A 15,805-nucleotide genomic window follows, 5' to 3' on the forward strand; every position below is an offset into this window, starting at 1 on the left:
GTAACCTCATGGGGGAAACTGTATTAATTAATTAAATGCAGTAGTTGCTGTTTGAGTCATCGGTCCATAGATTGGTTTGATGCAGTTCTCCCTGCCACCCTATCCTGATAATCTTTTCATTTCTATGTAATTACTGCATCCTAAATCTGCTCTAATCTGCTTATCTTATTTAAATTCACAAATCGATGTTCAAAGTGAGCAAATTTCTTGCTTGTGCTAGTCTGCATTTTATGTCCTCCTTACTTCTGCCATCATTAGTTATTTTACTACCCAAGAAATAGAGTAGAACCCTGGTAATGGATCAAATATAAAGGGGATTTCATTTTTTATTTAAATTCATTTATTGAAAAACACAAGGCAATTACAATTTATTTTTCCACATAGTTTCTTGCTTTGGAAATGCATTTGTCCCTGGCGTATGGGCAACTTTTTGATGCCCTCATCATAAAAAGAACGGGGTCGTGTCACCAGTCAGTTGCACACAAAGTCTTCCACACTCTCGTCATCTTTAATCATTGCCCTCCTAGAGCTTCTTTAAGCAGTCCGAACAAATGGAAATCGCAGGGCGATAAGTCCGGGCTGTAGGGAGGATGATCAAGTGTAGTCCAGTGCATTTCTGGTAGCTTGGAGACAGTGTTAGAGCTGCAGTATGGGGCCGCGTATTGTCGTGGAGGAGGATGACCTGTCGAATCGGTTGGTCTCGTCTTTTGCGGTGATATGAAATCCTCGCCATCTTCAACAGCTCGCAGTAGTAAGCAGCATTGAGTACGTCGCTCATGCAAAAAATTAATCAGCAAAATGCCTCGCCAGTCAAAAAGGACGGTTGCAAGAACCTGGGTCTGACACATCCCACTCTGAAGAGTCTAGTGTCAGACCTAAGACGAAACGCTGGTTAATAGAGCAAACTGAAAAGCCATACATCTAATTTTTGATCTGATTTTTGATATGCTCTATTGGTGGAAAAATATCTAATTCCCTCCATGGGAACTTAGAATTTCCGTATGCAAGAACCTTGCCAGCTAACATTCGAGTCGTGGCTTTCACTGGTGCTGCCTCCCCTTTCCTCTGCTACTCCTTACTGGCTTGTTTGGATTCAGGAGTGCAGTGGTGAACCCATGTTTCATCACAGGTGATGATCTGACTCAGAAATGCATCACCTTTTTCCTCAAACCTTGACGTCTCAACTTCAGATTTTCAGTCAAAAGGCGAGGGACCCATCTGGAACACACTTTACGGAACTATATATCGTTTGTAATGATTGCTTGACAGCTCCCATAACTGATTCTGACCTGTTCTGCAATTTCTGATACTCTCGCCCGTCGATCGACGTCAATAATGTCTTTAACCGCACGACTGACTGTTTTCATCTGTCGGCAGCCCTAAAGATGGTTTTCCATGGTTTTCCATTTTCACACCAGGCAAATGCTGGGACTTTACCTTAATTAAGGCCACGGCCGATTCCTTCCAACTCCTAGGCCTTTCCTATCCCATCATCTCGCCACAAGACCTATCTGTGTCGATGCAACGTAAAGCAACTAGCAAAAAAAAAAATTTTCATCTGTAATACTGGTCAGAGGACGGCGATTGTGTTGCTGATTTTTCCACATGTTCTCGTCCTTCCTTGAACTTTTTATGCCAGGAAAACAAAACTGTGCAGTCAATCTCTAGAAAATTTCCGCCTCTGAACTCCTTCACGAGCAAGAAATTTTATAATTATGCATTAAGCATTGCAGGGGTGCACCTGTTGTTCCGACATCGTGAGCGTTACTGACAAAACAGCGGGAAATATCTAACAGTACGCTCTCCCCACTCCTAATGGTCCTGCCTAAGCATAGCAGATGCGCGGGATCAGTCCTACCAACTGTTGATGTTCAGGAACGAATATCCCGTTTATATTTGATCGATCTTCGTAATTTCGACTATGGTCTGTTTGGATTACATGAAAAATACAGTATTAACACCCGCAAGGCAGATTTAGTTCCTTTTCCAAAAGACGATTACTGATTTTTTGTGTGTGTGTTTTCATACAAATGTGAAAGTCAGCTAAATTAAGAGGAAAATTGAGAGTATTAAAAAAATAGAGCATCGTGTTTTGTAGGTACAGAACAGGAAGCAATATGAAATGGTTTACAGTTTTATAGCTGGACTTATATGCACTGTGCTGTATTTGGATTGTGTTCTGCCAAATGCCAGCTTAAGGAATTATTTTTAAGATTAGTACTACTACGAAATGCTTTCCTTCTGTTGCCCCATGACAGATTCTCTTTGGGTTTACATTACCAGTGTTGTACTGATTATCAGCTCTTCCAGCAAATCTCATCGCAAGGGTCATCTTTGTTCTGTGCTCCTGCATGTGATATTTATTTCATATATTTGTTCCAGCCTCATCAAATTTGACGAGCCCATAGCCTTTGAGCACGCTGCGATCGGCCGGCTGGGCCCTGAACCTTCGCTGGAGGACCCAGACTTCCCCCCCTCTCTCCCTGCACCACCATCTGAATGTCACAAAGTGGCAAGTTATTCGTTGGAGCCCGGGGCCGTCAAGTTTGGTGATTCTCCGGAGAGCTACATTCGTATGAACCTCGGCAGGAAGAACATCCTACAGAGGAACTTTGTACTGCAGTTTGGATTTCGCACTCATTATCCAAATGGGTTGCTCTTCATTGTGCCCGTGAGTGATATATTACATAGCAAAAATAGTGTTCAAGTGAGATACATGCTTCATTGAACACCCTGCAACCTTCATAGAACTCTAGGTCATGTACTGATCTCGTCTTCATTCCGATCATGCAGTCTAGGCCGTAGCAATATATATCTCCTCTCTGAACAGTGTAAATTACTGCTAGCTGTTGTTGATTGAGCAGAGATGAGTGACAGTGCAGCGGTCCATCAGGGTGATGTTATTGTTGAGTTGAATACCATTTGATTTTGTTTTCTTCATTCCAATCCCCCTCTTTTGATTCCTTCTTCCCTCATGCGTGCCTGGTTGCCATGATCATTAAGGCATCAAGTCTATATGATCATACACCGTGGTTAGAAGATTCTAGTCCCGCTCGTAGAAAAAAATTTGCTATCAGAATGTTAGACGGCAGGGTAGGAGAGGTGGTGGTTCACATTTTCTAATCACTAGATTGCATGTCAAAACCCTTGATTCAGTTCCAGCCTCCCTGCAGTGTTCGTTTGGATTAAGGGTGTATGACACTGTTGATGGTAATTTGTCCATTGGATGGGGATATTAAGCCTTCAGCAGACCCGCTGGTGTTACTGGATGGGTGTAGGCTATGTGCCAACATTCTCCCTATCTCATCATCATCATAGTCTTGCAGGTCATCCACAAGTGCTAGGCATGTCCTTGGACACTTCCAGCACTAAAAGACATAACAACAAATAGATACATTTTGCCTCACTCTTTGAGTGACAGTCATCTGAATATCTTCCTAATCAATAACAGCTAATATACATGTAGATTTATAACCACAACTATTATCAGCTAGTTGACGATGAACATTATATCACTGTCAGCAATGGACTTGGCAACAAAAGATTAAATTCAGAAATATCAGTCAGACATAGAGGATTTTCTACCCATTTTGTTTTAGATAGAACTAAAGTGTACATCTGAATATAAGTAAGTTTGCACAACTTTCATTATATACAAATATAGTTTGCATACATTTCATTACATACAATTACAGTTTCCACAACTTTCATTATGTACAATTACAGTTTGCACAAATGAAATGAAATAGCATATGGCTTTTAGAGCCGGGAGTGTCCGAGGACAAGTTTGGCTCGCCAAATGCAGGTCTTTTGATTAGACTCCCGTAGGCGACCTGCGCGTCGTGATGAGGATGAAATGATGATGAAGACGACACATACACCCAGCCCCTGTGCCAGCGAAATTAACCAATTCCCGGCGCCCCTATGACCAAAGGCCAACACGCTAACCATTTAGCCATGGAGCCGGACACAGTTTGCACAATTTTTGCAGTATACAATATACTTTACACAACGTTCATTACGTACAATTACAGTTTGCACAATTTTCACAGTATGAAATTAGACTTTGCAAAACTTTCATTATGTATCATTACAGTTTGCACAATTTTCACAGTATACAATTATCATACTTTGCACAAGTTTCCTTATGTACAAATCATGATGTAACAAATACTAAGATCACAAAATCATTTTTTTAAATGTAGGCATTCTTTATGTATTTCGACCTCCTGAATTTGAAAATGATACTCAAAACATTGTATCACCCACAGTTTTCGCACAAATTACATATTTTGCAATAATGATAACATACATGATATACAGGGTTTGCTCAGAAGTGGTACATTGCTTTCAACTGTTCAACACTTAAGCCCCTATTGGCACACAGCGAACTGTCACATTGCAAATGGTGCTGACTGTCCATCACTGTGTTGTGTTTGTGCAAGGAAGTACATGTTAGTGCACAATGTCTACCCAATGCTGTGTAAACTCTCTTAACAGTTTTTGTTATATTTGTGGTGAGCTTGTGGTGAAAAAAGACTGAAGAAACATTACTGTCTTCATGAGAAAGGTCTACCATGCCTATTTCAGAGTGAAACTAGGCAACATCAATAAAGCATGGGCTTTTTTTTTTTCATGTGTGTTGTGTGTGTAGAAGATTTACGATGGTGGACAGCAGGAAAGAAAAAGTCAGTCCTTATGATTTGCCATCCGTATGGTCTGGCAGGAGCAACAGAATCATACCGATGACTGCTACTTCTGCTCTTGTTAGGTTACAGGTTTCAACAAGAAAAACAAGAAAAGCATTGAGTATCCGAACAACATTCGCTCACTGATTCATCCTGTTCTACATGGTCTGGATATGGCTATACCACAGCCTCTGCAATTAGATATGATGATGATGATGATGATGATGATGATGATGATGATTCTTGTTTAAAGGGGCCTAACATCAAGGTCATCAGCCCCTAATGGTACGAAATGAAATAACAAAAAGTTAAAATTCATCCACTGACCAAAATAAAATAAAAAAGTCATGAAGAATGAATGGATGGACATGAACTCAACCCCCCCCCCAAAAAAACCAGGGGATCAGACTCAAAAAAAGATCATAAATAATATTATTACTGACCAAGGGACCACTTATAAAGCACAATGATGCTTGATGTCAAAAGGGGTGCAAAATCCACGTCTAAGGCCCCACAGAATGGTACATGTCACGAGTAAAGTAGAACCGTGGCATTTGTCATATTGGGGTACTAATCAAAAGTAGCGAAGACTCACGGTGTTCCACAGAAGATGGTACTACTCACAAGAATTGCACTTCGTACAGGGAACGCAGACCTATGGTGTTTCTCACACAGTGGCACCACTCAGAGCCAACGCAAACCGATAAGGTTCCCCACCTAGGTGTACTAATCACGGGTGCCGGTATTCCTGAGGTGTTCCTCACATATTGGGTACTAATCACAGGCAACGCAGACCCACGGTGCTGCTCATATAGCGGTACAACTCACAGGCTACGCCCAGACCCGTGGTGTTGCTCACATGGGTACGATGCACGGGTACTGGAAACCCCCAGGCCAGCCTCTTTACTGCTCCTAATCACAAACCTATTTCGTACCAATTTAGTGGTACTAGTTTTGCAAGTACAGTCAACCCATTGCGTTCCCCGCATGATGGTACAAATCAAGAGTAGTTTTATAGTTCTAATGCAATCATCCCTTGGTCGCCCCTTGTAGTCGGCTCTTACGACAGGCAGGGGAAACCGCGGGTATATTCTACATGTGCGTCCTCCACCCGCAGGGGGTAGTGTGTTTGGTCCGCGAGAGGTATTTTATTTCCCTCAAGTGTGCCGGCAAGCCGGTTAGGACCCCCCTATCCCCCACCTGGGACGCGCCTCGTGGGAGTATCACCTCTCCCCCTGCTACGCCAGCGTAGTAGGTTCGTGGAGACATTAAATATGGACGACAGTGACGATGACATACGTAGGTGGTTTGAAAAGTTCTCGGAATGTACTAGAATTAAGTATCTTACCTCGGTGGAACTGCTTTTATTTTTCAACATAGTCTCCCTGTAGACTAATCCATTTGGTGCAGCGATGTTCCAATGCCTTGATCCCATCTCAAAAATGAGATTACTCCAGGCCTGCAAAATACCTCTCCAATTCGTCTGTCAGTTCTTCCCTTGTAGAAAATCTCTGTCCACCGAGGAAAATTTTCAGCTTGGGGAATAGATTTTCATCTGATGGTGCCAAATCAGGTGAATAAGGTGGATGTGGCAACAATTCGTACCTCAGTTCATGAAGTTTTGCCATGGCAATAACACTTGTGTGCGGCAGAGCATTGTCCTGATGAAAGATGACCTTTTTCCTTGCCAAACCAGGCCTTGTTTTGCGTATCTCTTCCTGTAGTTGGTCTAGGAGGTTTGCATAGTATTGCCCCGTAATTGTTTGGCCAGTAGGAAGATAATCTATCAGCAGAATGCCTTTTGCATCCCAGAAAACTGAGACCATGACCTTTCCGGCCGAACGCACTGCCTTTGCTTTCTTTGGTGGTAGTGAATCAGCATGTTTCCACTGCTTTGACTGCTGTTTTGTCTCTGGGTATAGTAGTGGACCCAAGTTTCATCTGTAGTCACAAACCGGCGCAAAAAATCTTGTTGGTTGCACTGAAAACAGGCCAGACTTTGTTCGGACATTTCCAGTCTGGTGCGTTTATTGTCCAATGTCAAGAGCCGCGGCACCCATCTTGCGGATAATTCTTCGGTTAAAATATAATATACCCATTCAGAAGACATCCCTACAGCTTCAGCAATCTCCCGCACTTTCAGTCGACGATCCTCCATGATCATTTTATGCACTTTTGCGATAAATTCTGGGGTCGTAACACTTTTTGGCCGCCCACTACGCGGATCATCATCCAAGCTCTCCCGACCAAATTTAAACTTGCTGCTCCACTTGGCAACAGTTGAAAATGAAGGAGCAGAGTCCCCCAGTGTGTTCTGAAAGTCGGCATGAATTTCCTTTGCTTTCATACCTTTCTTTACAAAGTATTTAATCACTGCTCGAATCTCAGTTTTTTCCATTGTCACAAATCACTACGCGGGAACAACAACAAAGAGTCGTCACTACCACACTCCTGCAGCTAGAGCACTGACACGCCACGTGTTCACTCACAAAGGATGTGTGATTATCACGCGGGAACCTCGTTGCTCTAGCACTGACATGTAGCGGTGATTCCAAGAACTTTTCAAACCGTCTTCGTAGATACCGTGCAGGAGATGGGTGATGCTGAGTTTGAGGTAGGCACAGATAAGGGGGCCTTCTTCTCTTCATTCAGTCAGATCAAAATTATTTAGTCTGTGATAAAACAGAGCTCCTAGGTTCAAGACTGCATGAAAGACATTTGTTGGCAGCTGGTACGTCCGTTACATTTTACAGAAAAAGGGACTTGATATTCACACAATATTTTGCTCAAAATGATTTGTTAGTGTATTGCAGTGATGTACAAGGTTTGATAGGTCAGTTCAACATTCCATATGTGCCAGGTGACTGGAGACTGTTTATTGACACATGTAAAAGAAACCTGAAGGCAGTTCTGCTGCACAATGGTAACATGTATGCCTCAATACCTGTCAGCCATTCTGTGCACCTGAAGGAAACATATGACAGCATTAAAGTGCTTCTTACTACCATTCATTATGAGGATCAAAATTGGGTGGTGTGAGGTGATTTGAAAGTGTTGGGTATGTTTGTAGGACAACAGTCAGGATATATCAAGTTCCACTGTTTCGTCTCTGAATGGGACATTTGCAAAAAAAAGTTTTTTCACTGTCGCATTGTGTTACAGTTTGCACAACTTTCTTTATGTAAGTTAGAATTATAGTTTGCGCAACTTACATTATGTACAATAGTTTGTACAATTTTTCTTTGTATCTCTGTGATGTCATGTAATGTACATCTTGGAGTGAGATGATGATTGTTAGGTGAAACCTCCTCTTGTTGAATAACATTCCTAACCGATGGGTGTATCTCGATTAACAGTGTCATATGTCCTCACTCCTCACTGAATATAAATTGTATGCCACCACTTCTCCTACCCTGCCAGTGAACATTCTGACTGTCAAAATATTATTTTTAGCCAGGGGACTCGAACCAGCTAACTACAGTGTCAGACCATGGAAACATGATGCCTTCCTTTGGATAAGGCTAGTGCACTCTTTGGATATCCCTGAAATTAAATTCTGTGATGTTTACACAAACTTTCAGACAGACAGACAAGAATTGAACTGAACCTACGTTTCAACAGTCAACTACCACTGTTCTGTATTTAGGACTGCTGCCCAGGAAGCAGATTTCCTATCAGTTGTTTATCTGGTCCTTTATTAAATGAATTCAAACCGAGCGAGTTAGTTATGCGGTTAAGGGCGCGCAACAGTGAGCTTGCTTTCGGGAGATGGTGAGTTCGAACCCACTGTTGGCAGCCCTTTATATGTTTTTCTGTAGTTTCCCATTTTCACACCAGGCAAATGCTGGGGCTGTACCTTAATTAAGGCCATGGCCTTCCCACTCCAAACTCTTTCCTACCCCATCATCGCCATAAGACCAATCTGAGTCGGTGCGACGTAAAGCAACTTGTAATTTTAAAAAATTTCTTCAAAGAAGTCTGAAATTTATCGAATACCTCCCTTGGTAAATTATTAGAATCCCTAATTCCTCTTCCTATAAATTAATACCCAAATTTGTTTTCTTGAATTTCAACTTTATATTCAAACTAGCTTTGCACAGGAGCAATTATGAATTTAAGGTGGTAGGTTACTTTTAGCCGAAGATTTACAAGATTTCCTTGTATACGGGATTAGTCATTTTTCCTCCAACAAAGAACACAAAGAGATTTTATTTTGAAGTAACATGTGAAAGGGCCACATAAAGCTGTCCATAAAGAAAAACATTCTCCACTCAGATAAACTCCAGCCATGCTAAGTGTCTGACACTGAGCTTTGTTTATTGTCATGCCAAAGTAGACTCTTACTGGGAATCAGACTCATTTGAAATCAAGATACAAATCTGAAGGAATAATAGGGATTGTCGGTGTTAATTCTGCTCCTCCTGTGTTACAGCCAGTTAAATTAGTAGCTTCAATCAAACAGTTTTTAAAAATTTTCACTACCAATCACGTCCCATTGCATAACTTTGTTGGGTGTAGATTACATAACGTTATAATAGCACCCTCTACTTTCAAAATCACCTTCAATCAATCAATACTGATCTGCATTTAGGTCAGTCGCCCAGGTGGCAGATTCCCTATCTGTTGTTTTCCTAGCCTTTTCCTAAATGATTTCAAAGAAATTGGAAATTTATTGAACATCTCCCTTGGTAAGTTATTCCAATCCCTAACTCCCCTTCCTATAAATGAATATTTGCCCCAATTTGTCCTCTTGAATTCCAACTTTATCTTCATATTGTGATCTTTCCTACTTTTATAAACGCCACTCAAACTTATTCGTCTACTAATGTCATTCCACGCCATCTCTCCGCTGACAGCTCGGAACATACCACTTAGTCGAGCAGCTCCTCTTCTTTCTCTCAATTCTTCCCAACCCAAACTTTGCAACATTTTTGTAACGCTACTCTTTTGTCGGAATCACCCAGAACAAATCGAGCTGCTTTTCTTTGGATTTTTTCCAGTTCTTGAATCAGGTAATCCCGGTGAGGGTCCCATACACTGGAACCATACTCCAGTTGAGGTCTTACCAGAGACTTATATCCCCTCTCCTTTACATCCTTACTACAACCCCTAAACACCTTCATAACCATATGCAGAGATCTGTACCCATTATTTACAATCCCATTTATGTGATTACCCCAATGAAGAGAGAGGACTTTTCCTATTTGTGAAACTCCCAACCTGACTTTTAACCCCGTTTATCAACATACCATTGGCTGCTGTCCATCTCACAACATTTTTGAGGTCACGATGCAGTTGCTCACAATCTTGTAACTTATTTATTACTCTATAGAGAATAACATCATCCACAGAAAGCCTTACCTCCGATTCCACTCCTTTACTCATATCATTTAAATATATAAGAAAACATAAAGGTCCGATAATACTGCCTTGAGGAATTCCCCTCTTAATTATTACAGGGTCAGATAAAGCTTCACCTACTCTAATTCTCTGAGATCTATTTTCTAGAAATTTAGCAACCCATTCAGTCACTCTTTTGTCTAGTTCAATTGCACTCATTTTTGCCAGTAGTATCCCATGATCCACCTTATCAAATGCTTTAGACAGGTCAGTCGCGATACAGTCCATTTGACCTCCAGAATCCAAGATATCTGCTATATTTTGCTGGAATCCTACAAGTTGGGCTTCAGTGGAATAACCTTTCCTAAAACCGAACTGCCTTCTATCGAACCAGTTATTAATTTCACAAACTTGTCTACTACAACAAAACACAAGGCAATTACAATTTATTATTCCACATAGACTACGACAAAAACAGCTTCATGATCACTAATACCATCTATTACTTCAGTTTCCCTATAGAGCTCACCTGTTTTTATCAGCACCACATCCGGGATATTTTTCCCTCTGGTTGATTCCATCACTTTCTGAATCAGCTGTCCTTCCCATATTAACTTATTTGCCATTTGTTGGTTATGTTTCCTGTCGTTCGCATTTCCTTCCCAATTGACATCTGGCAAATTCAGATCTCCTGCTACAATCACATTTCTTTCCATGTCGTTTCCCACATAGCCGACTATCGTATCAAATAATTCCGAATCCGTGTCAGTGTTACCCCTTCCCGGTCTGTACACTCCAAATATATCAAGTTGCCTATTATCTTTAGAAATGAGCCTTACACCTAGAATTTCATGTGTCTCATCTTTAACTTTTTCGTAGCTTACAAATTCTTCTTTCACCAGAATGAATACTCCCCCTCCCACCATTCCTATCCTATCTCTACGATACACACTCCAGTGCCGTGAGAAAATTTCTGCATCCATTATATCATATCTCAACCATGATTCAACTCCTATTGCAATATCTGGTAAATATATACCAGTATCTATTAAATTACTTAATTCTATTCCTTTCTTTACAATACTTCTACAGTTCAACACTAACAATTTTATGTCATCCCTACTTGATTTCCAGTTCCCTGTTCCCTTATCACTGCTCCCTAGGCCACCCCGTTTCCCTGAATGTACCTCCCTATTACCCTTCCAAACAAATTTCCTAACTTATACGAACCACTGCGGTTTAAGTGAAGGCCATCTGAGCGCAGATCCCTATCTCCTACCCACCCATTAGGATCTAGAAATTTCACTCCCAGTTTCCCACATACCCACTCCATAGTCTCATTTAAATCCCCAATCACCCTCCAGTCAGTATCACTTCTACACAGTATTCCACTAATAACAATCTCCGCTTTCTTAAACTTCATCTGTGCTGCATTTACCAGATCCCACTCATCTCCAACTATGTTGGTACTTATATCAGCTTGCCTTACGTTGTTGGTACGAACGTGAAACACTACCACCTTCTCCTTCCACTCCTCCCTCTCTTCTACTTTCCTCAGTATCTGCCTCAACCTAATTCAAAAAAGTTGTTGATAGCTTGTACGCTGGCTTGCAATCTACTCAGTCAATCTGAAGCTGGTCATTTTCATTTCCACATTCCAGAATGGAGACTGTTCAAAAAAATGAAAACAACAATATCTCTGAAAGTATAGATTAAAATAACATTCTGTAAATTACATCTTAATCTGCATTAGTTACTTGAGGGGAATAAGCAATTTATTTTGATAAAGATTAACTAATTTTTTTTTTTTAAACTTTAAAATTTGATGTATATTCTGCAAATTGTAACATAAAATCCTTTATAGTGGGTTATGTGTTAAAGATAGGCATATGCTGTCCTGAACTTTTTTGTGGAACTTATTTTATGCTGAACAATTCTTACCCTCATAGTATAAACGTATCTTTAACAATGATGCTGTATAGACTTTTGGGCTTATGCCGTGTCAAGAAAATAAGGTGAAAAGTCTATACAGCATCATGTCTATAAGTACGGGCCGTGAAAGCATTAATGGCAGTATCTTTAACAATTTAGCCAGCGTAAACTAAAGAGGCACTTGGACGACCATTTTTTCTTCAACTTGCTTTGCTAGAATCATTACCCTCAGTAAGCTAAAAAAAAAAAAAAGTGCACGAACGGCCATTATTTCCTTTGACCTGCTTCACTAAATTGTTATTGCTTGATGTCCTTTGGTCATAGATGAATGTGTCTATGTATAAACCTTTCTCTAGAAATGCTTAATAGAATGGTGGAAACCGGATGAAATTCCATCCAGTGGTTTTTGAGATTAGCTGTCACAAACAGACAGGCAGACAGAGAGACAAATTATTTTATACTAAGTAGACATTATGATCACTTTTGAGAACTTGATTCAAGCTTATTTGTCTACTAATGTCATTCCATGTCACCTCTCCACTGACAGCTTGGAACACTTAGTTGAACAGCTCGTCTCCTTATTCCGAAATCTTCCCAGCCAAAGGTTTGCAATGTTTTCATAACATTTCATAACACTACTCTTTTTTTGGAAATCACCCAGTACAAATTGTGCTTTTTTCCTTTGGATCTTTCCCAGTTCCCAAATAAAGTAATCCTGGAGGGGGTCCCATACACTGAAACCATACTTTAATCAGGGTCATTCAAGTGCCTGTATGGCCCCTCTTTTACATCCATTTATTTTACTATTTGCTTTACGTCGCACCGACACAGATATGTCTTATGGCGATGGTGGGATAGGAAAGGCCTAGGAATGGGAAGGAAGTGGCCATGGCCTTAATAAAATTCAGTAAGGAGGTGGAAGTATAGCCATGGAATAGGAAATATCCCGGCATTTGCCTGGTGAAAAAATGGGAAACCATGGAAAACCATTTTCAGGGCTGCCGACAATAGGGTTTGAACCCACTATCTCCCGATTACTGGATACTGGCCGCAGTTAAGCGACTGCAACTATCGAGCTTGGTTTTTACATCCTTACTACAACCCCTATATATCTTTATGAAGAGAACTGTACCCCTTATTTAAACCTTGTTAATAGTTACCCCAATGAGGATCATTAACTCCTAGGTACTTAAGCGATCATCATGAATACTCTCCCTCCATTAAGACAATAATTAAAACTGAGAGGAAACTTACAACCCGACTTCTCCTAATCTGAGATGAAAACGAAGTGTACAGATACATTCATATCCATTATAATCTAACTGAATGGACTGGCACTATGGCTATGGAACCAAGCTCTACATTCAGGAGATAAGTGTGTTAAGACACCACCGTTAGTAGTCCTAAGAATGATTTTTCTATGGTTTCCCATTTTCACTTCCAGGCAAATGCCGGGATATTTCCTATTCCATGGCTATACTTCCACCTCCTTACTGAATTTTATTCTTCATCATCATCATTCATTTCATCTCCATTAGTTCCTCAACCGAGGCCTGCATCGGGAAGGATATCTGGCTGTAAAAACATGTTATAGAATTTCATCTCACCTCATCCCCGACACTGCACCAGAAAAAAGACAAAGGGGTAGATATACAGACATACAATTTTAATTTATAATAACTATCTGTGTCGCTGTGATGCAAAGCAACTTGTAAAGGATTAAAAATTTTAATTTACAGATTATCAATTTTGAGAAACTGTTAATTACTTTTTGCTTTATGATGCAGATATCACATAAAGGCTTTAAGATGGCTTCAACTCAACAATTGTACTTCATCTTTTGGTTAAATATGGCTGAAAATGTTCATAATATTGATTTTGGAGAAAGATTAGGCTAAATTATGATTTGATTTTACTGTAGAGGGACAAAGAAATTCCTTTGTTTCTTGAAATGTGTGTGAGAGAAAATGAGCACAAAGAATCAGAAAACTCAAAGAGTAAACTTGAGTTTTAAACTGACTTGTAGTTCATACCTGTCTTCAAGAGAATTAACTTGAGTTTTAAACTAGCTTGCAGTTTATGTTTGTATACAAGAGAATTAAGTTGAGTTTTAAACTAACTTGTAGTTTCTATTTGTCTACAAGAGAAACTTGAGTTTTTAACCAACTTGTTGTTTATACTTGTCTACAAGAGAGTTAACTTCAGTTTTAAACTAACTTGTACTTTATAATTGTCAACAACAGAGTTAACTTTATTTTTAAACTAACTTGTACTTTATAATTGTCAACAACAGAGTTAACTTTATTTTTACACTAACTTATAGTTTATAATTGTCTACAAGAAAGTTAACTTCAGTTTTAAACTAACTTGTAGTTTATACTTGTCTACAACAAAGTTAAAATGAGCTTTAAACTAACTTTTACTTAAATTTTAAACTAGCTTGTAATCTAACTTTGGTTGATGACCTTGAGTTCCAGTGTACTTGTACTACAGATTGTATTTTTACAATTTGACTAGCCATCCAGGAGGAAACAGCGTCCGTATTTGATGGCGATGCTGCGCAACAAGAAAATTACCATTGAAGCAAAGAACAAGAAAGACAAGAGTTTTAAGGTGGAAGCTCCAGAAATGTTAAATGATGGTGCCTGGCACCACGTCAGTCTTCAGAAGGAGGACCACACCCTGACATTGGCTGTTGACTCTAAACCTGTTGGCTCCATCAAAGTGCCCAAGAAACTGAACTTTGGGAACATCCTGTACATGGGAGGCTTACCCAAGTCTGGGTATCCACTGCCTGACAAAGTCGTAAGTACTTCTTAACTAAGGCACATTTTTGGCATACGCCTATTTTATTATAAGGATAGTAATAGAAGGGTTTCGTTGGTGTGCAGCTTATCTTGGAGAGTTCCGCAACTAGTTTAGTAATACAGTAGAACTCCGTTTTATCATGCCTGGTTTTAAGGAATTTGCGCTTTTAACAAAGATTTTCTAAAGGCCCAGCCAATTCGCCATAAGCACATTGTTATTTAAACCCCCATCCAACGATAATAAGGAAAGATTTACTTGTAAGGAATATGTCATCTATTACCCGAAAAAAGGACAGTCATAGTATTGCGTCCCTTTCTGAATCCAGATTGCAATGGATCAAAAAGAGAATGACTGGTTAAGAATTCTACTAGCTGCTCGTGTCAGCTCATTCATGAACTTTCGAGAGGGGTGGAAGAATCAAAATATTCCGGTATACAGATGGCGCATTTGCTGAGGTTTGCTTTAATATTGGGGTTACTAGAGCATCCTTCCATGCAGTTGGAAACGTCCCTGTGGTTAGACAATAGTTTACAATGTGGGTAATGATTGGTAGGACAGTGCCAATAATGTTTTTTTTATAAAGCCTATTGGGAAGTTATCTGCTCCTTTAGCTTGTGACTTAACTGACTTAAAAATATGCTTCACATCATTTACACTGACAGCGTGAAAAGAGAAATTTTGTTCGTTATCTGTAGGATCACTCATTCTTTTATTTAGATGGATATGGTTTTGAGGTTGAGATTCTTTTATTGGGTTAGTTACGAAGTAAGAGTTTAGTGTATCGAGAGATATAATTGGCACATGAGGCTCCTTACATTTTCCAACTCCCATAGCTCAAAGTTGGTTCCGGGTGTCACGTGCATTTTAGTTCCCTGTTACATTTTCAATGTGATTAAATTTGCTATTGAGAATTAATTGCTTTGTTCAGTTACATAAAAGACGACACTGTTCAAAATCTATTTCATTATTTGTTTCCTTGTATTGGTGGAATACTGCATCATGGCGAGCCATTATCATGAAACAGAAGGAAGCTATAC

General features: G+C 39.9%; 1 protein-coding gene across 1 annotated transcript in view; it reads left to right on the forward strand.

Annotated features, from left to right (window-relative positions):
* Positions 1–15,805, forward strand: part of wb (wing blister) — a 682,542-nt gene that overhangs the window by 647,084 nt on the left and 19,653 nt on the right. The window contains exons 42-43 of the mRNA XM_068227209.1: positions 2,383–2,671; positions 14,478–14,765. Of these exons, the coding sequence (XP_068083310.1) occupies positions 2,383–2,671; positions 14,478–14,765 (577 nt within the window). The remainder of the gene's footprint in view (positions 1–2,382; positions 2,672–14,477; positions 14,766–15,805) is intronic.

The sequence above is a fragment of the Anabrus simplex genome, chromosome 4 (genome assembly GCF_040414725.1).
Source record: "Anabrus simplex isolate iqAnaSimp1 chromosome 4, ASM4041472v1, whole genome shotgun sequence".
In the NCBI taxonomy this organism is placed as follows: domain Eukaryota; kingdom Metazoa; phylum Arthropoda; class Insecta; order Orthoptera; family Tettigoniidae; genus Anabrus; species Anabrus simplex.